Raw genomic sequence first — 27818 nt, 5'->3', positions numbered from 1 at the left:
TATTTCAATATTTAACAATAGTTACTAGGCGAATAGTACCTAACTCTTCGCTAGGGTCACTTTTTGACAAACACAACAAATAAGTAGTTGTTAACTTTTAAATAATAAATTTAACATGGGAAGTAAGGTTTTACAGAATTAGAGAGTAAACTTTAATGTTTCCGAAGCTTGGACATTACAAAATAATACTCTTTTTTTTATCGGCACTTTATGAACGATATGTGTGGTAATAAGGATAGCCATCAGAAATAAGTCTACCAGGATCTTATATGAATTTGTAGTGCAGCTGTAGTTTTTTGCGAAATTGGATTTGCAGAATCAGTAATAACCTGCTCCACATTATTTTATGGAATTTCGACTCTCTTTTTAATACAACAAAAAGCGAGAAAACACATGTGTGAATATAATAGAAGTGTCGTGTCAGTAAACCATTATTGTGCCCGTCATCAATTTTTGTCGAACAGATCACTAACACTGAATAAAGTTGCAAGAAATAGGTGCTGATAGATGTTTTACCGCCGTGAGAAAGCCAGAGGCGTGGATGATCTCTGGTTACCACGAGACACTTTAGCGTTTACAAAGGGCTACAAGGGGTTAGACCTTCTTTGTATACTGTAGAAATTATAGTGCAATATTGTTCCGGTACTGTTTATGGCCGATTTACATTCACCCAACAACACTGGCACATAAAATAGAGGCAGATTCTGGAATAAAACATACAATGTGTACAAATTAAGAACAATACCCTGCAATTCCTTTCCCGTATTCTTTTATTATGTTGAGTGTGGGCCTTACTCTTTAAGGCTAATTTACTTTAATCTTGTATTCAGTAGCGCTGGCGAAGGAAAACTCAAGAGACTAGAGGCAGACTGTAAAATAACATTGGTTATTAGGTATGTCAAATCTCTAAGGGTTATTTAAATTCGTTTCTGGAACGCTACTACACGCCAAAAATTATATAGAGATGGGTTTCGGAAAGAAACATTTGTTTAGGCCGATTGCTACGTGCATAAATTATTAGACCATCACTAATGCAGTACAATAATTTCAGTTGTTCGATTAATTTTAATAAACTCCGTGCAGGATCTTGAGATATTCGAATTAGAAATAAAGTTGTCCATTGGTTTTATAAACTACCATAAATTTTAACAAACCGAGAAGGTTTTAAAAGCTCTTACCAAGATTTTTTGGATTTTTCATTATAAAGTTAAACTTGGGCTGTTTCGAACCCTTTTATAAATATTTTAAAACCTTATTCTACTTTGAAACAGTGAGTGCGTAACCTATGGAGTAGAATGTGCAGCGCACAGGGCGCAAGAGATGTAAGTGGGCTATTGCTTCCCAACATTATTTTATAATTGCACCATTTGCACCTGAATTTCCGATTAGTGAGGAAAATATCTATTCCATTTTGATCACGTGCCTACTAGAGGGCGTCAGGGTATTGATTGCACCCAAGCGCTACATGAGCAAGCGCCAACGCTGCTTTGGAAGCTCTACTTACCTCATTAGTATTGTTACCTCTGTATGGTATGTACCTGAAACAAAAGAAAAGTACTGCTATTAATATGTTCTCCTTTTTTAATTATTCAATAATATTATTTTCCCTATTCTCTATTGGGTCACACATGTCGACAGTTGGTTTAAATCCTGTTCTGAGGGGAACCTCGTGAAATCGGATATTGGTTCCTGATATACGATTTTAATTATTTCCGAGTTGAAATTGCTTAATAAAAAGTATTTGTATATCGCTTAAAAAACTGTTCAATATTTTTTTTATTGTTACGATTGATCTTAACTGTTTGTTGGCAACACAAATTTCTGTACCTGTAGTTTTAAGAATTGCAATAAACGCTGGTTTTTTCGATTCCCAAAGCATTCACGATTAATTTAATAATAAAAAGCTATATTTATCGACAAATAACAGTCTAGTCGTAAATAATATCGTCTGAAATTACGCATGTAGATAAAAAGGTAAGAGTGTCAGCATGAGCTGTATTTCAGACTACCTTTTTGGTGAAACTCGTTACGTTTTATACAGTATATAGTTATATGACGCATATCGACTAGCTCCGATAAAATTATTACTAAACAGTAAATAATAACAACTTCAACTTCAAGCTATGATCATAATTGTCATGATGGTATAGAAGTCAAATAATATATTGCGTTTCAGAGTAGGTACTACAATTTTAATTTTAGTGCATTTACAAGCAAAGGAGACTAAAGATCTGTATGCCCCAAAGCTGGCAAGGCATTTTTTTTTTAATGCAAAAAAAAAGCTGCCTATGCGTTACCAGATTTTAAGAGAATGTTTCCTTAGTAGGTAACGCAAATGTAGTGTACCTACTAGGCCACTACTAGGCGGTACCACTTTTCAGTTGGACCACATATTATATTACTTCTGGAGTTGTCAATGTTACTATAAATATGAAGGGGGCAATGAACCAAAAAACCAACGGCTCTATTCCTATGTGAACGAATATTTTTCGAAACCAAGTCTCATTTGATAAGTAAACAAATGTCCTTGTCAAGGTCCACTCGGGAACGACCAAGCAACGGGATGAACAGGTTGGACACACGGTTTGACTAGCACAGTTAGCCAGAGTAACTAGGTCATCTTATATATATGGTGAAGTTCAAGGCGCACCGCTCCATTGTAAGTAAAACTCTCGCAGAAGCAACACGAACTTTCACCGGTGACGGTAGCTACCTTGTGGAAGACAGTGTAGTGATTCAGTGATATCCCGACTTCGAAATAAGAGACAAGGTAAGATCCTGGAAGTGATTGTGATGTCACGGGATTTTGATTTTAAATAGCGATGTGATTTCGGTGTTTCTCACATGTGATTTTGGTGATTCCGGACTTCCGAAAAAGTAAATTGGAAGTGATTTTAAAACTAAAAGTTGTATATTTTAGTAATTATAATGGATTATTACGTTTTGTTTCGATACACAGAGTAGTTGTGAAAGCACCAAAATCTATATATTTATAATAATATCTATATATTTATATTATATATATATAATATAAGCATAAGATAAAATTTAACAGAGTTATTATACAATTTGACGTACATTACGATCAATAATAATTACCTATATTAAATAATATTTGTATATAAATTTTATGCCGTTTGAAATACATGTTCTGCTTTAATCAGCAATTTGCTAAAAAAATTCAAAAGGGTTCCAAATGATATACATTGTTTAATTACATATAATTAAAGTTAGAAATAAGTTACTGAACTTATTTACACTATTTATTGAAAAATAATATAAAATCTACTAAGTCTGCTTTATATATTTCAAAGATCCTCTCACGATGTGTACTACACCTGACGTTTCTGACTGTACATGCATGTCTAATGCAAATGATCACCACACCACGTGACGGAACAAAACCACTACGGGTTCGTCACGAAAATTTCACGCCACTTAAGTAGTCAACATGCATTCTTTTCATTTCGCCGTCCGCTTTAGTCATGTAAATAAAAACCTTCACTTTCTAAAATGTGAAAACACACATTATACGGAGTGTAACCCTGGATAGGACGTACTATTGAGACAATAGTCCCAATAACAATACTCAAAGGAGAGACAAAACACACTTGTGTAATGTTTAATACAAATTTGACATAACAATGTAAACGCGCGAACTCTCTAATTAAAAATGTTGTATTTAAAAATAGCGAGCGCGAAAATTAGTCTGCAAACTGTTAACAGTGCATCAATTAAGACTAAAAACAAAGTAACACTTTCACTTTGAGTTTTTATTCATGAGAATGTTAAATACGACTTTTGAATAAATACATATTGCAGTTGACAGAAGTCTTGACTTCATTCTAAGTGAGCATCTTCCTAGATCGACACGTCCGCATTGGAAATCAATTTCAATTCACAACGGTTTGCTTTGCCAGTAATTGCTCTATTCTGCAAATAGAGCGAAACAAACGTTCATTCGAGTTCAATTACACTTGATTTTGCGTTCAAGATCAAGAGCAAATGTATCTAGTTATGGTTCTATAATTTCTTCACACATGGAATTTCAAGTTGAAACGAACGGCACTCCCAACGGACTCCTTCATCCGTCAATGATCTAGGCTTCTATGGAATTAAAACTTGCGATGAAGGCTACTTTGAAAACCATTTAAAGATAAATTAAAAACCATGTATTATGAAACAAAATTAATTCAGTGCACTGTATAGTAAACTGTTATCGCGTCGCAAACATTGGGTTGCAAAACAACAAAAGCAGCATGGTTGTTGATAAAATGTATTCATATCCGTCAGTCGTCGACGAAACTGCAGTAAATCACATAACGTAGAAGCACTTCTAAGCTGACAGTAAAATTATTCGAAAGTTACCCATAGATTCCCACGTACAATAAACTTAACAATGTGACGACAATGCCGTTTGTAACACTTACGTTACACAGAAATGATCGCGACTATCAAACGAAACACATAATATAGTGAAACTTAGCTGCTTTCCTTTTAATAGTATTAACGAGTAATACAATTTATTTTCAAAAGTGATTTATGAACTTAAGTTCATAAATCACTGCATAAAAAGCAGTTTTAAAACTGCTTTTTATTTTTTTGATGTTAAATTGATCCTAATAAGCGCATTGACAATACGATACGGATACGAAAAATATTAGTATTCGATACTATACTGTAAAATACTAACAGTTCTTTATCATTTAGGCTTGTTTTAGACTAGCCATTACCGTAAATATAGATATGAACACTTTTAAACATTAAGTTGCTTAATTTTACGTAAAAGCACTTACAGTTGTACTGTTTTGGACAACTCAAGTACTATTTATAATTCCTTGTAATATTCATTACGATATCAATATTATAATGTTTATAGCACGATCAGATAACCTGCCCAGTCTCTAGACGGATTAGAAAGCGATGCGCGGTGCCCTTGATGCCCTTTCATGTATTACCCGGGTAATAAACAGCCTCTTTGCTAGTTCAATCTTTCAATATACATGTTGATTAGATTTAGTAAAAAAAAGTAAAAGTGGAGAGTTCGGTTTTCGAATTTTTAACAAGTGATAAATATATACATATATATTTTCTCAAAGTCGCATTTTGCATTTCATCACTACTCTATCAACATCGCTACTTTAAGAACTTTACATTATATTCATAACGAGTAGACTAGATACTATAAATAACCATCACAGCAATTTGATATAACAGTACAGGATCTCGTGACATGGGATTGACTAATTAAAAGTCGTGGAACGTATATTGCGTCGAAAGTGGCGAGGAAAGCTGCGCAATGGCAATGGACCAGTCGCGTGCGCGTGCGCTAGCACGTGGCCATCTCTACGTTCTTGTAGAACCATGAAGAAAATACCAGATGCTGATCACACGTTTTTCCTTTGAAAGTGTTAACATTTACACATATTCAAACTATGTTTATTTTTAGTAATTTGTTATGTAACTACTTTTTATGCACCTAGAGCGGTGGTGTCACTTTGTTAGGTATTTCTAAACACAAGTTTCATGATTCACAGGATTTCTGACTAAAAAAATGGGTAGTTTTCTTTACTTAATTTTTGTAGCAATTTGCATTATTCAAATATTCTGGAAATATATCATGAAACATTAGTTAATATTTCATGATAATATACTCGAATAATTAAATAATAACAATTGCCACCAAAATTAGGTAGAGAAAACTAACCTGAAAATTGCCCAAATATTTCTTTTCTGGTTATACTAGAAGTGGGTCCTCAGTCTAGATGATCAATTCCCAACACTAAATGTGACAACACACCCCTAGTGGATAGCCTGCTGACAAGCTTGTTTTTTGTAAACGTTTTCAATATCTATCAGATTAAAACATGCCTAGTAGTAGGCACAGAACCAGTAACTTAGGACGCATAACATAATTTAATGTAAATACGAAACATTTCACATGAAAGTAATACGCAATCAAGTAATGATTGGTATAGACCGTTATGTCCACACCAACAATAAATAATACGCATACAGTTTATTCGTGTACAAAAATAGCGGCAATCGTGTAAATACAAAATTGGCTGCTACCGGAATTACCACGTCAAAAACAAAATTTATAATATTCATAAAATTATTTACTCAAATGCGATACTTATCAAAAAATTTTAACAAATGAACGCTGGCTATGAAGAGCTGTACCTACTCGCGATAAAGCTATGTAACCATCAAAGCCATGTTGTTCCTACTACAGCACCAGTGCAATGAATTATATTATAATACATCGTACCTTTACCGCGGCGCAACGTCGTATAATAAATATGTTCACAACACAAACTTTAATAAACCTTTACAACTGCTCCTAAGCTAGCTAAGTTTCCGATACAACTCGGAAACTTAGCACTACAATTTGCATAATTTGAGAAAAAAAACAGTAGAAGATGTATTTGTTCAAGTACCCAGTACATAAATATCGATTAGTTCGGTTGATAACATAGATGTCGTTCAATCTATGAACACGAAAATGTAAATGAATTCTATTTATATATTTTTCTGAACTGATTTTAACGTTATCCGCGGCCATTTTGTAGTGCAATAAATAAAACACAAACAATATTTTTTTTATTTACGTGCATTTGACCTCCATCTCATCTCATAGAAGATGTGGAAATTTATAAATGAACTGTACGGTAGAGCACAGGGCTTTCGTCAGGCGTATCTTGAGGGAATACGACAACTCCTTCTAGTCAAATAAGTTCACATAAACTCAGAGTCAAGAATCATTTATTCCATAGGTAAAATAAATTTAAAAAAAACACTTGAAAACGTCACAGTTAAGCTACTGCTCGTTCACTACGCTGCTGATTTCCCTAAGAAGAACGAGCAAGAAACTCTAGGGATTAAAATCAATTCCATAAATGCTATGGAATAACACTTTGAATCAAATTTGTGTGGGATCTGGAGTCATGTCGTCTTTCCATACATATTTATCTAACACGTAGTCTTCAATTTTGTAATATAACTTCAATCAAAATTATTTAATATATATATTAAATTAAATGTATCTAATTTTTAATATGAAAACGAACCTTAAAAAAAATCTTACAATTAAGGTAGGTCATGCGTTAGCGTTGAACGAAAATAATCAGAAAAAAATTATAGTTCTACCCGATACCTACTATGATTAAGTCCGTCGCGTCTCGAGGCGACTCAAATAATTCCTACTCATGTCAAAAAAAGTTTAAAGTGAAAGTTGTGCCGTGAGAGGAGTCTCGTCATTCACCGGCTCAGTTGTGTAACCGAAACGATTTTAACATGAAAATTATGCACCGGCGTCGCTTTTGAATACCTGTTATTACAGTCCTTCAGTTTAATCAAGTGTTCCGTAGATACGTTTAATAAAAATATTAATAAAATTAATGTTTGTTGCAATACGTTATTAGTAAAGTTTGTAACTAATGACAACTTTGAAATAAATAAAAAAGATTAATGAAACATGACTGACACAAGACATTTAAAAGTCACAATATACGGGGCGGGGACGGTATTTTTCACGTCCCGACTCGTTCCCTTCGCTTAAATTGAATACCATGTTTTTATACGTAACGATGTAAACAATATAAATCCCGTCTGGTACGGACGGGAAAAAGGACGTTGGGTGTACTGTTACCTTAAATCGTTAAAATAACCCTAAAAATAACGTACGGTGTATATAGTTTACTTGCTGAGGTCTATTTATTATTATTGATTATAGTTTATCATAAATTTTCGAATGAATCCATGACCACCAAAGACGTTTTGTCCCAAAAACGGCGTCCGGCGCAATCAAAAGTAGGTGAAGGTGTCACAACGAATTAAACATGTGCATCTTGAATCAATTTTACCGTTCTATCCACATCAAGAACAGGGTAACGGTGTGCTTGCCGCACGCTCATCCATGGTACGCAGTGGTTTGTGGAACAACGACGGTTACCTCGAATAATTAAATTTATTAGACAAGCCAATCGTTTCAACCAGACAACGTCGTCAATATCAAAACACAAAGTTGCATTGCATTTACACCAATATCATATAAACTACCTATTCAACCACATAACTATTACGACTGAATAAATATCACATCCGTGTACGAAACACGCACAGTAACAGACTGCACGGTTTTAGAAAGCGGATTGCACGCTGGACCGGTCAGTGAGTGGGCTAAAAAGAAGCCAAAAAAACACGGAACGAACGAGAGAACAGTTTGAAAAACATTCCATTTCTCTAAACATCCTCTTACACAGACATCTTAGAAAAACGACAGACGGTTTAAAGTTACGGCGCTTCGTGAGGCAAACAATGTACCACTTTGGATGATGATAAATTGTAAGATGGGTGGAGAAACTCGCATCTCTTATTTTTCCACGGTGAATTTCCGATGAAAGTCTGGAACAAGTTGATCGCAGTGTAATAGCAGGTCCGAGTCCTCGGTCCGAAATCAGAAAAACGTGAACCTTGCACGGCAGTGGCACACACGCCACCGGCTCGCGTTGCTTTCACCTATCGCCATGTTTGCCGCGCCTAGCACTGCGCTGTTCTGCGTTACTAGACAATATAATTATACCTACTGTATGCCATAAAAACTCAGCATGAGAGGACTCGTAAATGCCAATCGTCGGACATTAAAATCATGACAGCAAAATTTGCTCTTGGCGTTGTTTTCTTATTAAGAAGCACGGAAGACGTGAATTAGTATCAGAGATGTCATTATTAACAAAGGTATCTAGAACGTAATATGGATTCACCTAAAGATCATTTAAAAAAGCTAAACGTTATGCGTGCCAGAACATCCGCTTCGGATATCGAAAGTGAGGTTACATTCCCGCGCGATGCACCTCGCGTGAGGTTCAACGGTTGCGCTAGAGAGTTACTGGGTCAAGGGGTCGATGGCATTTCACCCTGCTATGCAGTTTGCTCAAGTAAGCCCAACTGCTTCTTGTGGACAAATACTTATTAATAGCTTATGATAATGTAATGGAAATTACGACTAGCTTCTTAGTTTCCGGAAAATATGACAGGCATTGCACACTTCCAACTTTCTCTATAAGTACCACAAGTTTTTACAAAGCGTTGGTACACTTACTTATTATTGTTTAATTTTTTAATAACGGCGCAACGTTAATTTTTGAACACATTCAGTTGCACGCGAATTTGCAAAATAAGAAAATATTTAGCGGTTTACCAGCTACATATTAACGACAACAGAACATACATAAAACATAAGCGATTGCTGTTGGTCTTGTGACGGCGAATTTCTCCAGAGAGAATCTGCACACGCGGTGACAACGAAATGTGTGCCTTAAGATCAACTGCAAAATTCAATCTAGTGCCATTAAATATGTTCAGTTTTTAATAAAACATCAAAGAGGGTGTAGACTATTATGTTAAAAAAATCAGCAACTGGTTAGCATGGACGGTGTTAAAAATGTATACCAGATAAAGAGTCAGTCAGGAATACTTACAACATAAAGTTTAAATTCAAAAAATTATGTTATATCTGTAGCGTGTGCGTAACGCAGCACTTCAGCGGAGACAAAATCATAACGTTTATAAAAAGGCCAATTTTTATCGGTCAAAGAAAGCCGATCGTCGAGACTGATTCGTGACCGTTACAAGTAAAAATTTACGTCAATTTATATAACTAGCGCCTTATTAACAGGTGCTTGAGGTGACATCCGAACTACAGTTACTGAGACCGGGTTACCTGTATTGGTCGGCCGGCCTGCCGCTAACACACTTCTGTACCGGAGACGCCGCGGTACACCTTTGGTATTTGACGCAATATGCGCTATCCAAAGTTGAGTTTGGGTTCGAATTCGTTAAAATAATTAAATCCCAAGAATGTTAAGACTCATTAAAGAAAAATTAAGTAACAATTTGACGTAGAACGTTTAGACGTAATAGCCGCTCTTCACCAATTAGCTCTAATGGGCATCCTCTAATTGGAGCCTCGGCAGTCAGCATCCTCGTAAAAATGCACCATAGGCGATGCGGGGGCCACTTTCTAAGCAACTCCAAACGCAGATAATCAATTCGCGAGAATCACTCATCAGAACACTTTCTAATCGGCGTACATTACGCTTATAATAAATAAAAGAGCATTTTCTACGAGTTGTTTGTCTACGAGTATTAGTTTAAAATTTAATCAAGGAAAATTTAATTTTACGTTTACTTACGATAAAATCTTTTTGTAGATGCACCAAAAAGTGGCAGGTTGGGCGTTGCTGGCCCTCATCAGCTCATCAGCTATTCTTCACACAATGGCGTACCCGCAGCATGCAATGCAGCCCTTGATTTCTCAGGTAGGTAAACTCTACTTACACATCCTTTTGAAGTCAATACATATCTACTTAATGAAAGCATACTTACCGCAGTAAACGAGTCATTATCCTAGTAAAATTTCGGTAAAACGCAACAAAACTACTTTTTTATATCACTAACATGTTACGTGTACGGAATGTAGAATCGTTATATTTTATTTCACAGCCATTGTATTTTTTTTCAGTCAACGAGCAATGTCCGAACACAGAACCTGAAGTACTACAGCAACTCGCTGCCCTTGCCGCAACCAGCAGTGGAGGAGCGCAAGTTTGCCGAGAAGCCCAACGCCTTGAAGAAGGTGGCTCTCGACGACCTGGACGACATTCAAACGAATTCCATATCCGACAGCGGGTTCTCATGGTCGAACATGCTTAGTGAGTATCGCTTTCACAACCACTGCGTTTCCTGTGGAAACCTGATAACGGTATCGTAGATAGCCGGATTCACTCAGAGCTATAAATGAAAACGAAAGAGGTCTCGATACTGATAGAGACCGTGTAATAAATGCGTGCCTGCTTTATTGCATAGCGTATTTTTTTATTATGCGAAAAATATTTTTATTTTTTACAAAAATAAATTTACGCAATATTAAAAGGGTTACCACCTTTCTCGTATTGTTTAAAATAGGTTGTAACACATTGTTTATGGTACATATTTTCAGGTATGGTAATGCAAATGCTTTTCAACCCCGGTGGCACAACTGGCCCCAACAAGAGTGACGACAATGACACAGTTTCCCCATCTCCGTGGGCAAACCTCCTCTCTATGGGTCTGAAAATCCTCACTGCTATTCTCGGAGGAGGCGGAAGCGACGGCATCGACAAGGTCGACAACGGATCCTCCCCGATGCAGGTATATAAACGTACTTAAATATAATATGCGCATGTAATCAAAGTAAGATCACTACCCCAAAAATATTCTAGGAAATACGCAAATCAGTATTATGTACAAAAATATAATATTGCAACATTTATTTATCCATACTGATATACTAACATTATTTTTGTAGATGTAATTATTTAAAAAAACCTCTCAGCCACACGTAAATTTATTTGTATAGTGTAAAAAGCACCTTGCAATTATCCTCACCTGTAGAAGGGATTGTATCCATAATCAATATAGTAGTTAATAGAAGCCTAAATAACTTAAACCTTCACATTCTGGGAATACCTCATTGAAAAAGTACGTTATTAGATTTGATTTAGTCGACACTTGATTTCTGGATAAAAGTTTATGATCAAAAGATGATTCCTTGAGGTACTCCCTCCATTTAGAGTGTATATAGTAAACTTGGTTATGGAGACGGTGTTGCTTCTCGCTTGCTTCAGGGTATATTGGCAGCGGTTCTGTCGACGGTGCTCGGTGCAAAAGATCCCGACCAGGTCGCCTCCATGGCAAAGCAAGCTGGAGAGGTACGCATCCCCTTCCTTCTTCCTTCTTTAGTTTTCTTATTTAGTTAGCAATATCATTGTAAGAAGTAGTGTAGTGTTTGCGATTCTCTTTTCGTAGATAGATATATTCTAGTCCCTGCTGATGTTAAACTTGTTCTTCTCATAGTTCATCAACATCGTAGTCAACCTCCTTGATGCCCTGAAGACTTCATTCTCGCACCGCTCTTTGACTGCTCGTTCCATGGGTCGCAAGGACTCTGTCAGTGATGCTGCTCTTGCTGGAATTGCCATGATGAAAACCTACGTCAGAGCTTTCGGCACCAACGATGACAAATGTCTCCAGAAGTACATCTGCGATGCCAATAACGAATGTTCTTCTGATATTGGGCCTAAGAGCGTGTTCTGCCAACTTGGAACGTTAGTATCATTCTGTTAAACTAGTTAAGTTTTTGTAGCATTACGTTGTATACGATTAAATAACATTTCCAAACACCAGGATTATTTGATAACGTCAGTAGATTTTTATAATTATTAATACAAAGATCGAACACTAAGCAAAAATTCCCTCGATCTGACTAGATTCGAATCAGCGCCTTCAGCATACCGTGCCCGACGCTCTCTCAACTAAGCTACAATGAACCAGCAGACCTTACAAATTTTTCTATGTGCTTTTTGCAGATCTTTGTTTTTTATTTTTAACTACGCGTAGTGCCATCTGTGAGAAATTCATGAAAGTTTTTCTTCACTTAGCCAGGTACCTTTACAGCACGTACAGACCGCGCTGGTTCGTATCTAATCTCAACGAAGGAGTTTTTTCAGTGTTCGATCTTTGTATTAATACTTATAACAAACTAGTGGACTAATTTCACATAAAATAATTGAATATCATGGTAGTAAAACATCGTGAAGATCAATAAACTTAATGTCGGCAGATTTTCTTACTAGAGCACTTGTGTTGGCTTTTCCAGTTACGCAGCTAGCTTCGTCTTGGAAAGGCAATCTGGCGGTACCTTCGAGGAGTTCTACGAGGCCGGGCGTCGCGGCCGTGCCGGTATCGACTGCCGTCAAATGTATCTCCAGTGCAACGAAGTCTAAACACTTCCCTCATAACTCATAGTAACCAAATTATTCGGGTTTTGCTAACACCAGTATTGACAAGTCGTCAGATAATTACCTCCAACAAGAATGCAAAATTTAAGGAACTTAGTTTCTAATTTGTTTGAATTCCGTGTGATGAATATCTTGTTAAAAAGCTCTGAACAAGTACATTTATGAAGATTTGTATTTCGTGTCGATTGTAAAGTAGGAGTTAAATAGAAAAGATGGGAGTTATAGTGCCTTACTATACGAAATTGGCTTGGTACCTATGCTCAAATCTTATCGCAACTCAGTTATAGGAAGGCTTAGAGTGCATTGAGTTAGTGTTCTATTAATTTATTTAAATTATTTATTTATTTAACTTATTCTAGAAGTAAATAAGTAGGAATTGTAAAAAATAAATATTCAAATATTGTGAATCCACAAACAACAAAAGTATCCGTCCAAATCCCTTATATTAAATTGGCAAATTGTTATTGTAGAGATGATTAACAATTAGCCGAATTATCGTTGAGTAAATGACTGATAAAATAAAAAATATTTATGTGTGATATAAATACAAGTTTATATCACCGAATAGTTTAGTCGTATATTTTTGTATGAATGAATTTGTATGTTTGAGGACGTCCTTGAGTGATTGTGACAAAATAAACAAAATGTTAAAATAAAAACTTTTTTATTCACCACATTGTTATGGCATCCTCTGGCTTTTGGGAAATCCAAAACCTTACCCATGTAAAAAGACAAAAGTCAAATGACAGAGGCCGATATCAAAGAAAACAAATTCCCGACAGTATCCGAGATTTCTCTTGAAGATGTTACGTTAGGAACAAACTAAAAGCTATAATCAGGAGTTCCCGCTAGACACGTCACACATGGCCAGGCGTGACATGATGACATCGAGAACCAGAGCGTAATAAATGCTCCCGTCAGCGGCGTATGCGCACCTTGTCAGTCAAACCTTGACATTCGCTCAAGACGTACGACCGTCAACGAGCAAGATGACGCTGGGAAATCTTTTGTCTCAAATGGGAATAGAGACGAAACAACTTACAGAAAGGTAAGTTGGTTTTATATTTATATTTTTAAGTGAAAATTTCTCAAAATAGCATACTAGGGGAGCAATAAATAGCGTTAATTAAACAAGCGGATGCAATTTTTTTGCTAAATTATATTTTTTCAGTTTTATTTAGAAATAATGTAAATATGTACTCGGACCATTATAGAGGTGGAAATACCCTAATTGCTAGATGAAAACTTTTAGATTTACGCAAAAAGCACGATGGAGAGGACAATAGAGTTGCAATCTAACACAGGAGACGCTATTTCTTTAATAGCTTTCTGCAAAACCCTCGAAAATATACGGGGTAGAAATTAGAAAGCATCCGAAAACACTAGGTTATTTACTTTCTAATAATTTTCCAGATTTTCCCCGACAGACTACGGCGGTACGGGAGGACACGACTCTCATACGATTTACGCCTACGAACCTCCCGCCCCTCACGTTCACGTTGCGTCTTCTAAATAGTAAGTGTTATTCAAGTGTATTTATTGTTGAACAATGAATAGGTAATTTGAAAATTTCAGAGGGAATTCATATTAAAACTTACTTTTGTTTGCAGTCATCATCATCATGGCGGAGGAGGTGGACATAAAAGCAATTCAGCAATGTCAGCTCTCACACTTCTGGCATTTCTATTCTTCCTTCACATCCTCCAGCAATGTCTTCGGGACCACATGATGTCCATGACTACGTCGACGCCAATCATGATTATGACAGCTGGACGAGAAGGCGAAGAAGCAATACCAAAAATCAACGACAAACTTGATAAATCAGGTGTGACAGATAAAGCAAAACAGATCACGGAAATTAACACCGAAAACCATAAAATGTACGATAATTCAAATGCAAAACAAAATCCAAATGGAATTGATAATCATAAAGATATGACAAAGATCAACGCGGCCCAGCATACACCGAAAATAGGTGCCGAAAAATACAGAAACGTATTAAAAAATTACGGAAATCATAGTTATGCACTTTCTGGATTTGTTAGTGCTATGGATCTTAAATAATCCCATGTGCTAATGCTATAATTTTAATTTACGTATCTTTCCAAATTACTGTATAACTATTTTAATAAATTTCTACGTGACCTCAAACAGTGTATTTTTCTTGAAATATGCAATATTAAAAAAAATAATGGACAGTGTAAGAAATAAACTATGGATTACAATTTCAAATTTATCTTTCATATTCCATTTACTTGTCTCAAATTTCACTTTCTTTTTCAATTATCAGAGTAGCTTAAATAAATGCACATTTTATTAATGTATAATTTTTTTTTTAATGAATAAATTAAACATAAACACGGAATGTGCGCACGGATCTAGTGACATATTGATTAACAAATTTGACCGACTAACAGCGACACCTATCAAATCAATCAGTCCATCAACTCATACGTCAATAAAATAAATAACGAAATTCAATGCTTCATAAAATTATAATGAAAACTAACAAAGCTTTTTCCGATAATTTGACATATAACACGTGTGTGTAAGAAAGAAGGAATGTACACGATTTCATGCAATAAATGTGATTTTTTAATTGAAATTTCCACGCTTATTCATGTAACAAAGCAAATTAATCTTAAAAAGTTTCCAAATTTGGATAGACGTAATTTTGAAAAAGAAATTATGAGTGAAACACATTTTTTCAAGAAACTTAATGCTCATAATTAATAAATCTTCTCTGTAGTACACACACAACGACGTAGACACTAATCCATACAACACAATTTAGATAATTTCTGCTGTTGATGCACCCCGCATAGTGCTACCTTCGAAGGTGATTTTTTTGTTTTCTCTGTTAATTTTAGCGTTTCATGTTATCTGTTTTTCTTCCTTTACTCGTTCATTCTTTTACAGACAACCAAAAGTATATTTTCTTGTATAATAAATAAAATAATACGTAAAATGGGAGTAAAGAGAGAAAAATTGAAACTCATGGATCATAAATCATAAAAATTCAATAAAAATCAAACTTCATGGTCGAATCCGCGGTGAATATTTATTAAAGTGTCACTCAAAGCGTCAATCAATAAAACAATCAGGCGCACATCACCAGCGTTCGAATGTCAAAACGTGTCAAATAACTTCGAAATTAGGCTCAATTTACTTTGCGTCGGAACGGATTGGAAACAAATTTTGGTAACGAAATTGTACATAGGAAAAAGTACATTATGTACATTGTATAACGTACAAATTAGATATGAGCCAAAAAAAACAAGTCGCGCATCTTCCGACGAATTCTCGCGCACGCTCGAGAATGCTCGCGCATTCGCGGGAATTTCCGCAGCTGCCTAAGCGACGCACGCCTGGCGAATTCGCGAGAAGCGGCGCGAAGGCAGGCGCAGTGACGTCAAACGTCGACGAAATAGGTTATATACGCTGTTGTGCATGCGACGATATAGATTATTGATTCAGATGAAAAGTAAATCTTTTTGGTACAAAAATATGATTGTACGATGTAAAATGGATGGAGATATAAATCTTTGCAAAATGTTTCATATTATCCAAAAAGTTTTTGTTTCTTCCGTAAATCATGAACCCAAATATCTCTTTTCCTTTTTCTATTCTTCTTCCTTTTTTGTTCTTCTTCTTCTGCTTTACAAATAAGTTAAATGAAAACAATACACAAGTCCACCATACTGGTCATGTAAAAGAGCTACACTGAACAACTGAACACCTACTACAGCCTCAAGGCGCAGTCGCAAGAAAGCTCGCGAATGCTCGAGCATTAGGCTCAATTTACATTGCCGCAAAACGGAATGGAACGGAAGCGCGCGCGTTCACCGGATTTCTCAAGCATTCGCGGGAATGAATGCGCTTTCAGGCTATAGTATTTCGTCAACGTTTGACGTTACACTGCACCGGCCTTCGCGCCACTTCCTGCGGATTCGCCAGGCGTTGCCTAGTCAGCAGCATTTGCGAGAATTCGCTGAAAGACGCGCGATTTGTTTTTTGGCTCGTATCTAGTTTATACGTTACACAATAGACATAATGTCATTTTGCTGTGTACAATTTCGTTACAAAAATTAATTTTCACTCCGTTCCGCCGCAATGTAAATTGAGCCTTAAAGCATTTATTTGCCAGCATTGACCTACTTGCCAGTCAAAAGATTCGTTTTTATTCATAATGACGACGACGACGACGTTTTACCGAATCTTCACGCTTAGAAAGTTTGGTTCAACTTCTTGGTTATTTTAATCGCTCATGGTGTGAGCGCGCGTTCCTTTAAATCAACAGAATAAAATGCCGACTTAAAGTAAATTAAAAACTACACAGTTGACAAGCAGTTTATTATAATCTAATACAAGTATTTCAACAAACAACAAGATAATTACATCCACTTAGAATGTTCATAAGTTACCTAATTATTGAAAAAAAAAAAAAAAAAAAACATTCGTAGCTTGCAAGTACTATACACATTTTTCCTAATAACAAAATGCATGAAACATTCACGAACTTTAAATCGCTTCTTTTCTTGAAAGAAAATAGTTTTAAATATGAAGTCAAAACTTTTAAAATATTTCTAATCGAAGTTATCATCATAATTAGTTATAAGTATTATATACAATAATAATAATAAAGTGTGAGAACTTGATCACCCAGAAGTGAGAAATACGCAACAGGATAATATTAAGAATTTCGGACAAAAAACATCGTCTGTCGTTTATTTTTCATTCGAGCAAAGTATATTCTAAAGAATTAATTTTGTTTTTATTGAGAAAATTCATTACGCTCGATTTTCAATAATACGTTTTAACGAAATGACGTTGATTACACAACACTTAGCACAGAATACCCTTATCACCTACAAGACGTAGTCACTATTCTTTTCTATTATGAAATTAGAGTTTACTATATCAATATATAGGACAACTAATTGCGTCTAACTCGCTCAATGTACTTAGTTTGAGTGAGGGCACTGGAGCCCATGGTAGGGTCCGTCATTCGGTTCCAGTCAGTCTGACCGACTACGAACCCGATGGCACGCATCTTTTCTTGTTGTCTTCTCTCTTCTATATCAGCCCAGCGTACCTGTTCCAATCAGTACAACGTCAATTCCAATTCTCGGTTCTTTCTCGCAGCTTTATAGCGCACACTCACCTTTGCTTTACGTTTACGAATTACGATAAAAATAAGAAAAATTGTCGCCAATAATTGCATTTGTTAATCATCGTCAAAACAACAATGCAGGTAAATTTCATAAGACGCAATGTTTTGGCGCCGGTAAAAAAGCGCTTTAAACAAAGCTGCTTAAAATTTTACGTGTGCGAGTATTATTTTATATAAATAAAAACGTGAGTTCAGTCCAGAAATCTGATTTCAAACTTAACTTTAAGTATAACCAAATGATCCGTTTCACTCGAAGGAGTGAAGTCATTCATTATGTAGAACAAAAACTTTCGACAACTTGTAAAATCATGGAAATAATCACCACAAGTGTAATTTCGTTTATGTAAAACTAGCGATCAGGGAAATCGCCTGACTGCAATGCTGTTGGCGTTTAAAAAATCGATTCAAAACGAGACAAATTACAGCACATAATGGATACTTACAGTCTTCTTCCCAGGTTTAGCAGTGTTTGGTTTCCAGTCGTCTAGTTGCAAGTAGTCTTCCATTGAGAGCTGTGATGGTCGAAGTGGCTTGCTGATGCCGTCGAGTCGTGCTGCAACAAAGCACAGACTCATTTACCTACTAGTCTAAACACGGACAAAATGCTGCAGAAATGAGGAACTATATATTGACATTTTGAACAATATAATAATTTCGTTACATTAAGCACTTCAGTCAATTAGCCTAAAATAATATAAAACTGAATAAAAACAGTGTCACTAATAACCTACCTAGTTGCGCGGCGTTGTCCATTTTCTCCCATTTCGAAGTAAAAACGTTTTCAACCTGTGATGAGGCAGAATCTTACAGGTTAAATTTGGAATGCTGGAAGAAAATTCATTAGCCCTACCTATCCCAAAACAATTAGCAAGTTTCTGAAGTAATCACAAATAATCTGGTGGTTAAAATGTACAATCGACTAAGTTATGCACAGCAATCACACTGTCAAATCCGTAAAAATTTAAGTCACAACAACTTATAAAAATAAACATTGCGTAATGCAGATGCAACATGGTGCATTGCATAAAGCATGCAGACCTGAGTAACTATGTGGTTCTTTAGATATTCCTTAGTGGAAATTTCGCAGACCGTGCATCATAAATATTGCCGTTTGATAAATCAGCCGTCTTCCAAATCCTAGGAAGCTTTAGCCAGTCCCTCACCTCAGTGTCAGTGACATCTTCAATGGTAATCACGTCATCGTCGATGGCATCCTCCATCTGCACATCGGTGATTGCAGCACTTTGGAGCAACGTTGTAGGGTCTAACTGAATATGATGGACTGGAGTTGGGAAGAACCGAGCAGTAATCACTTGAATATCCTCTAAGGTCCTATTATGGATGTTCCTTTTATAACAGACATTTGCATCTAGCTCCATTGTACATACATACACCTGAAAATGTTATAATTATTTATTAATTAAAATTCTAAGGATACATACAAAAGAACCATTGTATGCATTTGCACTGACCTGGAAGCCACTTTGTCTTGACACATTCCACACATCAGCATAACTTTTCAATTGATCGTTGACGGCGTCGTATATTAAGAATGTGAAGTATCCGTCAGTTAACGTCCTCTTAAACGCTCTTTTTAAGGAGTTAGTGTACGTTTCTTCGGATTTTTCATCATACTCATATTTCATTAGGGGTTTCTTGATCTGTAAAAAGGCTCAACATCATTATGGGTATATTACTTAATGTTCACATATGAAGGATCAAAGCTCATACAGTCTTTCCAGTTGTAGGATCTTTCTCCTCCACTTCACTCTCTTGCATGAAATAATCGTCAATAGACATGATTCGCGCTGCTCCCCCGTGTTCCGCTTCTCTATCCCTTATTAGTTTCGCTAGGTACGATTTACCACTACCAGGGGGACCTGTTATAATAAAATCTCGTGTTTTTATCATTTTATTCATATAAGCAAAATTCAATCATTTGAATAGGATTTCAATGATTCATACAAACCTCTTAATATAACAACTATCTTCTCAGGTCTCATGTCGCGTCCAGGCGGTTCTAATAGGTCATCAATCATAATAATATGCTTGGGAACATCAGTGTTCGGTTTTGTTTCATTTTCCTTAGGTTTTTTGGAATGATCACTAATCTCACTTTCTCTACTACGCCCTCTCTTACGGGAATCTTTTTCACGGCTTTTACTACGATTTCTACTGTCATCTCTTCTAAAATCCCTGTATCTATCTCTGCCCATATCTCTATCTCTTCCTACATCTCTATCTCTACCTAAGTCTCTTTCTCTGCCTAAATCTCTATCCCTGCCTGAATCTCTGTCTCTGCCTGAATCTCTATCTCTGCCTATATCTCTATCTCGTTCTCTATCTCTGTAAATGTCTTCCCGTCTCACATATTTGTCACGGTCATCTCTTCTTCTTTCTTCATATCTAGTGTCAAATCTTCGCCTATCATCATATTCATCTCTTGGCGGTGGTCTGCCACGGTAATCATCTCTAAGCTCTCTAGATTCATCTCTCCAGTCCCTGGGTTCTTCTCTAGGCATCCTTCTTTCATAATCTCTGCTAGGCGGTTCCTTAGAGAACCTATCTCCTCTATCTACTCGCTCAAAAAAATGTCGATCATCATCAAATCTTCTTGGTTTCCTTGTGAATAATTCATCCACCTCCTTTTCAAAATCCTTTTTCTTAAACTCTTCATCTTTTGACACATGATTGTAGTCAAACATATGTACAGGCTCAATAAAATCGCGTGCTAAAATAGAATATTAATCATTAGCATATTATCATTTTAGTTCAATAAATGTTTTAGAAACAACTAGAGTCAAAAACAATAAAGCTATCACAATAAAAATTGATATGAGTAAAGAAATAAATTCATTAATACAAAAAACAAAGTGCTATTAATTACCTTTCAATCTGAGAGGTTTGTGTTCATATTCAACAATAATGGATGGAGTAAATAATGGTTCTTCCACCCACTTTGGTCTTGGAGGTTGATTCATAGCCACATTATCTTCATTCATACTCCGACGATCATGAGGGCCTTTGTGGTAATCATTCATATTTTGTTGGGATGACATATCATGTAAAGGATGCCTATTGGGTGGAATTTTAGGTCTCATATTTGATGGCCCACCTCTGGGCGGCATATTAGGCCCTCCATATTGATTGCTCCCATCATAAAATTGTTCCTGACGCACATCTTGCTGTCTTTCAACATACAGTCTGTTCTGTGATTGCTGTTGTTGACCTAGATATGGACCTGCATCTTGTCTATTAAAAGGAGTGTTTTGTCTATTCCCATACTGATTATTGTAAGAAGGATCATTTCTGTCTTCCCACTGACTATTGGGAGGAGGCATGCGAAAGTTATTTGTATTATTTTGATTAATTGCAATTTGAGGTGGTGGCCCTGCTGAAATAAGAGGTGGTGGCCCTGCTGAAATAAGAGGTGGTGGTCCTGATAGCATATTGGCATTGAGGACATTGTTGGCAACAACTCCTGTCTGAACATTTCTTACCATATTTAACATACTCATGATCTTTTCGTCCCCCAATATATTGCTTATGCCTTTTGATATAGTAATTAAATCTGGACCTTTTGTTTGCCTTGGGTTTCCAGCAAGTTCTTCTGTGATATCAATAACATCTTGATTACTTGTAGCAGGTTTTTCAGTATCTGGTACTAAATCCAAACCTGGTATACCTTTTGCTGATCCACTAGCAGACAAAAAAGTTGATTTCTCTGCAGTAGAAGAGTAATTCTCATGATATGAATCATATCTATCCTGCGGTGCATCCTCAGGATAAACATTTTTCTTGATGTTCTGATACAACTTATTATCTTTATATTGAGCATATTGTTGGTTACTTTGTTTAGACACACTCTGACTACTGTTATAGTTTGATTGTTGAGAATGTTGAGTGTTACTATTTGTGTTTACAAAAGAAGCAGTTTTGTTTGTTGGAACTTGAATATTACCTGTTACAGGTGTGGGGATTATAGTTTGAGGTGTATTACTAAGCACATTTGCTGCTGGAGAAGTGATGCCTAGCAAACGTGCTCTTTTTTCCTTCATTTGCTGTTGGCGCTCCATAAGCTGGGCGCGACAAGCTTCAAATTTTTGTTCATACTCCTTATAGGCTTGTTTATCTGGATGATTTACATTATCCTTTTTCCATTTTTCAATCTCCTCTTCCCATTTCTGAAATTGGATATCAAAAGCCTTCTGCTCCTCTGCAAGCTTTTTCAGGGCATCAGCATTAACATTAGCTGCCTGATTACTAACAGGCTGGGTGTCATGGCTGGCAATAGCAATAGTAGGTTGTGACCAATTTTGAGTATTGCCAGTCATACTTGTATTGCTATACCCTGTGTTGTTGGTCTGCTGTGTTTGCATAGGTGGCGGAACTGGGGCTGGCTTACAATTGTTTCCATAGAGAGGTTGATTGTTCTCATGAGGAGGGGGTGGCGGAGGTTTGTCCGGCGGAGGCGGCGCCGGTGGCGGCGCACTGCTTGTAGGTAGCGGTGGCATAGCGCTCATCGTTTGAAATGCTTGCATTTGCGATACTTGCATATGAGACGCTTGCATTTGCGTGGCGTACTGGAATAACAGCATAATAAATTTATCAGACTATGTAAAATTTGTTTAAACTACTAAACAATTCACACAGTAAATATCAATGGCCAAGAGAAACTAACCTTCTCCCCATATTGGTTTTGCCATTGGGCATACTGTTGTTGCCACTGAGCCCATTGCTGCCAATTCTGTTGCTGATAAGCTGCCCACGCTTCAGGAGTAACCGCAGCATTGGTGGCCTCGCAGTTCCATTGACCCGTGGTCCAAGACATCTTGGCAAAATCTTAGTATGCAAAATATCCAACACGACTACATTCAAAAGCAAATAATTTGTAACACAACTAACACAATACTTGTTTGTTTAGTTGGTCGCAAATAATTACCGCTTTGTATTTTCTTAAATTAGAGAATAAAAACAAAATTGGTAGACACCAAAGTCTCATTCGCACAGCGTCAAAACGGGAGCCATTTTGTTTTTGCAATTGATTGATGACGTCATTCCCCACACTAGTGATGCTCGGTAGTGAAAAATTATGATAATAATCGATTACTCTCAAACATATTTAAAATATATTGTTTTTTTTTTTTCAAAATATGGAAATTTATTGAAATCAAGTTTATAATTTTAGGGTCGGCGGACTAAAGCACATAAATCAAAAAGTGCTTCATTTGTGAATATATTTTTTTGTGTTGTTTATAGTATTGGACGATGTGAAGAGAATGATAAATGTGAAAAAGACGCCTCTAGAATAAAGTTACAAATTTATGTAGTAACAAGTTAATTTGACTTATGTGCTTTACATATCTATTAATTTAAATTAATGATGTTGGATTTTGACTTATGTCCAACGACTCAAGAATTAAAGAAACTTACATAATCCGTAGGAGGTAATAAAATGGAACTGCTTGGACTACTATAATATGTTGATAATAATTTTGTCAAAATAATAAATTGCGTAAAATAATTTATTATCTTCTTCTCATTATTATTCAATTCATTGTTTCTTTTTTGCAATGAAATTTGTATTATAATTTTTTAACTTCTTTTTGGCATACGCAATAAAGTGGATCAGGCTGGAAGTTGGAGATCAGCAATATTGCTAACGACAGCTAGTTTCAAGGGAATGGTCCAGTTTGACAATAATTTATCCATATTGAATTTAGTGGTAGAATAAAATTGGTAACACCAAGCTTTATAGCGACTATTTGCGTAGCGCCGTTTAGCTTTATCCAATAATTTAATACTTAGTCTAGTTATTAGTTAGATAGCTAGTATAGTAGCTAAGTTGCTTAATAATGAGATTTTATTATTATCAATGGTCCGAATAGGGTGTTCCAAATGAATAAATAAATGTCTACGTATAGATACAAGGAGTGACATGGAGTGGCCAAAACCACCTAATATTAATTAATTACTTTTACGAATTCTGGATTTCCGGAAATACTTTTACTGCAATATAGAATAAACCTATTCACCTAGAAAGCTAAAGTTGAATTTTGCAGTTCTAGTTCCCCATTAATTAAAACTAATTTTTGCTTGTAACTCTTAAAATATGTTTACTTTAGTGAAAAGATAGTTTTTTTAATCCAACTTTAATTTCCTACTTATATAATTTTATCTTACGCTGCAGTAAACTGTTTCCGGAAATCCGAAATTAAAAAAGTATAGGTATAATTAATATTTGGTTTTAACCGCTCCATGTCACTTCTTATACATTTATGTAGACATGTATTTACTAATTTGGGACACCCTATTCAGATCATTTGATTATTATACAACTTGCAGTCTACAGTAATTCCTAAAATTAGGAAAGTGTGTATCATCGAAAGATATCATTTCGAGTGATTAAGTTATCTGTAAGAAGCAAACAAAAAATTCGGGTTACAACCTGGGAGAACATCAAATGAACTTACCGTAACTAGTCACATTTCAAACAAACTCATCAATCTGTAAGTGCAATAGCGCTCGCGCTCCACATTCGGTCCAAATTATAATATCATGCATGCACAGGGATTCTTCTCATTTAAGTAAGAACATGCTTTTGTTGGTGTGTAGCCTTCTCCATTCGTCATATAAAGGTATTCAGTTTGACATATAATATAAAATCATAGTCAAATTCTTCAATATAACGTTAGGAGTTAAAATGATGTAGCTAGACATTACAGCAAAAACATAGTAAACAAAATGCCCGATTGACAGCAAATATATACAGGGAAAAATAAACACATTTTTATCGTTATGAGTAATATTTAAATAAATTACTCAACGGTGCTAAAGTAAGTACAGTCTGAACTCGGGGTTTATTGAACAACATTCTTAATTATGTTCATTTCATTTTTGATAATTAAAATTTCATTTCATCCTATTTTAAAGCTCGTTAGAAACATCGAAAATATCTTTATCGTTTGACTTTTGTCGAAGATTTTGTAAAACCGATTATATCCAAACGTAAATTCTGTTAATCAATTTTATTTGTCGATATTTAATCGACACGCTGTACATCACTAAATGACGCCATTTTCACGTTGACTGTTGTGAATTCGTTTGTTGCGTTCATTGAATTTATTTCAGTTTAGTGGTGATGTTGTAATTTCTAGATTTTTAATTTAACATCAACAGTAGCTACATACTTCAAGAACTTTGGAGACGGAAATGTGCTGATGATATTTCCATAGTTTTTGTGGAATCGTCTGCGCGGGAAATGTGGTTACGTCTGTGACCTATCATCCTATCAATCGACTAAATAAATAATAGCTCTTGCTACACATAAAGAATGATTTCGAATAAAAGTCGAGAAACACGACGAGCTCGAATGCCTAAGATGTCTAAAAATATAGAACGTTTGTACAAAGAAAGCAAATGTAATGAGTGTTCAGTGGTAGTGACGCGAATGGACTTTGCTAAGATATTGGGCAAATTCACCAAAGTGAAAATACAATACGAAAGCTCCGCGCTCAGAGGTAAGAAAAATAATCAACAAGTTACTTCGCCAAATTCAAGATTGAAAAGCAATGAGAATGGTATGGTTCTTATACATAGAAAAGCATACAACCAACACCCTGTAAAGGAGTTATTGAACAGCAAGGCTACCAAAGGTAATGAAACCCCAGCCAAGAGTAAAAATGCCCTAAAGGAGAATAGCAAAATCAGTGCGGCATCAACACCACGACAATCAAATAATATATTAAAAGAGAATAACAGGATAAAGAAAATAGCTGCAGACGAGAAGAATGGTAATTTATATTTTAAGAATGTGATCAGTTCTAACTTAAAGACGTATGGCATTGTATTTGTAAAGCCCCTGGTAAATAATAGTAATGATCATAAAAGCAAATTGTCGCTAGCTGACATTTTGCCTTCTATCAATGCAAGTTTACTACCGTCTGAAGAGTGGTGCATAGACTACTTACCGAAAAATGGCGAACCCAAAGAAGACAAGGTTTATGACAGAATAGCAGCAGAACTAGAAGATTTGATGAATAATGAAACATCAGCTATGAAGTCCGAAAATAAAGAAGTAACAGAGAACAAAGATGATTTTCCGTCTATCATGGATATTCTCAATGAAAATACAAGTGGAAGTAACCCATCTAATAGCCAAAGTGATTCTATGGAATTCAAATCGAATCTAGAATCAAGTGATGATGTTGAAGCTATTTTGCTTGGAAAATCAAATGACAGCAAAGCAGCTCTAACCCCTATGGAGGTTGATAATCCTGATATGACCAATTTAATGGATGTTGTTCAAATGAACACGGCCCAAGAGGCTGGTAAATTGCCAGATACTTTGGGAGAAGAAATGGACAATCCTCACAGCCCCTCCATTCTTGATGAAGCTCTGCAGAAAGGAATTGAGGAACACCTCCCAGCCATATCTGATAAGGTTGATCCAGAAATAGGTGACAGCACAAAAACTGAAACAAGTGACACAACAGACAACTCCACTGCTGGAACTGTGGATAAAGAGAACAAAGATTTCCCTGTAATAAATTTAAACACTGTAACTCATGTTGTATTCAAAAGAATTTCAAATGGAGTATGTTACAAGTCAGTAACATGTCCAAAGAATCTGAAATACAGTGTGGAATTGGAAGGCAAATTTGTTGAATTCCTTGGGGCCCCTAAATTTATTTCTAGCCTAGAAGATTTGCAGGTACTATTGCAAATTGTACACGAGAGTGACTTAGACAGTTTATATGTTTTACATTAGTATATTTAGTTGTATACATGGATTTGTAACTATTTATGTTCAGGAAGATTTTTAATATTATTTTTATCACAAATGCCCTCAGTGCACTTTATCCGGCATAGACTTGAAGGTGGTATATAACAGTACCTGTAATTATACATTATGTTTTTACACATTAGTGTCAATACATCATTGTTTTCCACAAAAATGTTAATATGGTATATCAGCAATTCTACGATTTCATTTGCAGCACTAACAATATAATACATTAGAGCTTCATGCTTTATCTATTTGTTTTGTAAATTTTTCATAGATTTTGTTCCAAAAAGTTATTTAATGGATGGGCTCAATTGTATTGTGTTTTATATTGTCACAACTAAAACACTATGATTAACATTTTAATACAATACAGTGAGGTTAAAACACAAAACTGCAAAAACCTTGTATGAACCTGGACTGTCATGTATCAACCTAAGGTGACATTAGAGCTCTTGTATACAAGTTAATACACACCTAGTGGACTAGTATTTCTCTTCAAAATTAATAAATATAGTAAGGCTTGAAAGTTCATATATATTATGTATTCGACATGTAATAGACTGAAAATAGGACATGCACTAAAATGTTACTTTTAATTAATTAATTAACTTATATAATTCTGAATACAAATTAACGAAAATCAATAGAGCTTATTCATTTGTAAAAATATGCTCTAGATTGACCATTACTATCATGAATAGACAACATTAACTTCCAAATAAAAAAAAATACAATGAAAACTCATTATTATTCAATTCATTGTTTATTTTTTGCATTCTGTATTTTGTGGACTTGCTGAACATAAAGGTATAATTATAAGTACATAAATAACTATATTATTATGTATAATAAAACTATTTAGAATTTTAATCAAATATGTTTATTACAGATTATGGTAATGTTTTTCCATTACCATTTTGTAGCATCTACATGAAATGTGTATTTAACTTGTTATTTAAAAACGAAACCATAAAAAAGGCTGCATAATTTTTTTTTATAATATACGTATAGTTGC

General features: G+C 35.5%; 4 protein-coding genes across 9 annotated transcripts; 3 read left to right on the top strand and 1 right to left on the bottom strand.

Annotated features, from left to right (window-relative positions):
- LOC113238113 (YLP motif-containing protein 1-like) lies at window positions 1-23036 on the bottom strand. Of its 4 annotated transcripts, none has more exons than XM_026474837.1 (9): window positions 22697-23036; window positions 20903-22598; window positions 19985-20746; window positions 19747-19895; window positions 19488-19676; window positions 19179-19409; window positions 18747-18801; window positions 18459-18568; window positions 2-1538 (listed from the first exon to the last, which is right to left on the bottom strand). In XM_026474837.1, the coding sequence occupies exons 1-9, from the start codon at window positions 22844-22846 to the stop codon at window positions 1518-1520; spliced, it is 3363 nt and encodes a 1120-aa protein (XP_026330622.1). In that variant the 5' UTR covers window positions 22847-23036; the 3' UTR covers window positions 2-1517. The 4 variants fall into 4 exon arrangements, with proteins under 4 accessions (XP_026330624.1, XP_026330622.1, XP_026330621.1 ...); XM_026474836.1 differs by lacking the exon at window positions 2-1538 and adding an exon at window positions 17374-17937; XM_026474839.1 differs by lacking the exon at window positions 18747-18801 and having other exon boundaries at window positions 1-1538.
- On the top strand, window positions 2647-12935 carry LOC113238114. 3 transcript variants are annotated; one of them, XM_026474841.1, is made up of 7 exons: window positions 2647-2770; window positions 10215-10322; window positions 10526-10715; window positions 11003-11193; window positions 11670-11753; window positions 11899-12149; window positions 12701-12935. In XM_026474841.1, exons 2-7 carry the CDS (start codon window positions 10215-10217, stop codon window positions 12825-12827), a joined length of 951 nt encoding a protein of 316 aa, XP_026330626.1. In that variant the 5' UTR covers window positions 2647-2770; the 3' UTR covers window positions 12828-12935. The 3 variants fall into 3 exon arrangements, with proteins under 3 accessions (XP_026330626.1, XP_026330625.1, XP_026330627.1); XM_026474840.1 differs by lacking the exon at window positions 2647-2770 and adding an exon at window positions 9789-9818; XM_026474842.1 differs by lacking the exons at window positions 2647-2770; window positions 11670-11753 and adding an exon at window positions 9789-9818.
- LOC113238115 lies at window positions 13634-14962 on the top strand. Its single transcript, XM_026474843.1, has 3 exons — window positions 13634-13890; window positions 14256-14357; window positions 14453-14962. Exons 1-3 carry the CDS (start codon window positions 13751-13753, stop codon window positions 14904-14906), a joined length of 696 nt encoding a protein of 231 aa, XP_026330628.1. The 5' UTR covers window positions 13634-13750; the 3' UTR covers window positions 14907-14962.
- Window positions 23037-25108: 2072 nt separating the features above from the next.
- Window positions 25109-27514, top strand: LOC113238185. The gene has a single exon (XM_026474951.1). It carries the CDS (start codon window positions 25349-25351, stop codon window positions 26783-26785), a length of 1437 nt encoding a protein of 478 aa, XP_026330736.1. The 5' UTR covers window positions 25109-25348; the 3' UTR covers window positions 26786-27514.
- The last annotated feature ends 304 nt before the right edge of the window (window positions 27515-27818 follow it).

The sequence above is a fragment of the Hyposmocoma kahamanoa genome, unplaced genomic scaffold, assembly GCF_003589595.1.
Source record: "Hyposmocoma kahamanoa isolate Upper Pololo Valley unplaced genomic scaffold, ASM358959v1 95, whole genome shotgun sequence".
NCBI lineage: Eukaryota > Metazoa > Arthropoda > Insecta > Lepidoptera > Cosmopterigidae > Hyposmocoma > Hyposmocoma kahamanoa.
This window is presented reverse-complemented; position numbering and strand designations above follow the sequence as displayed.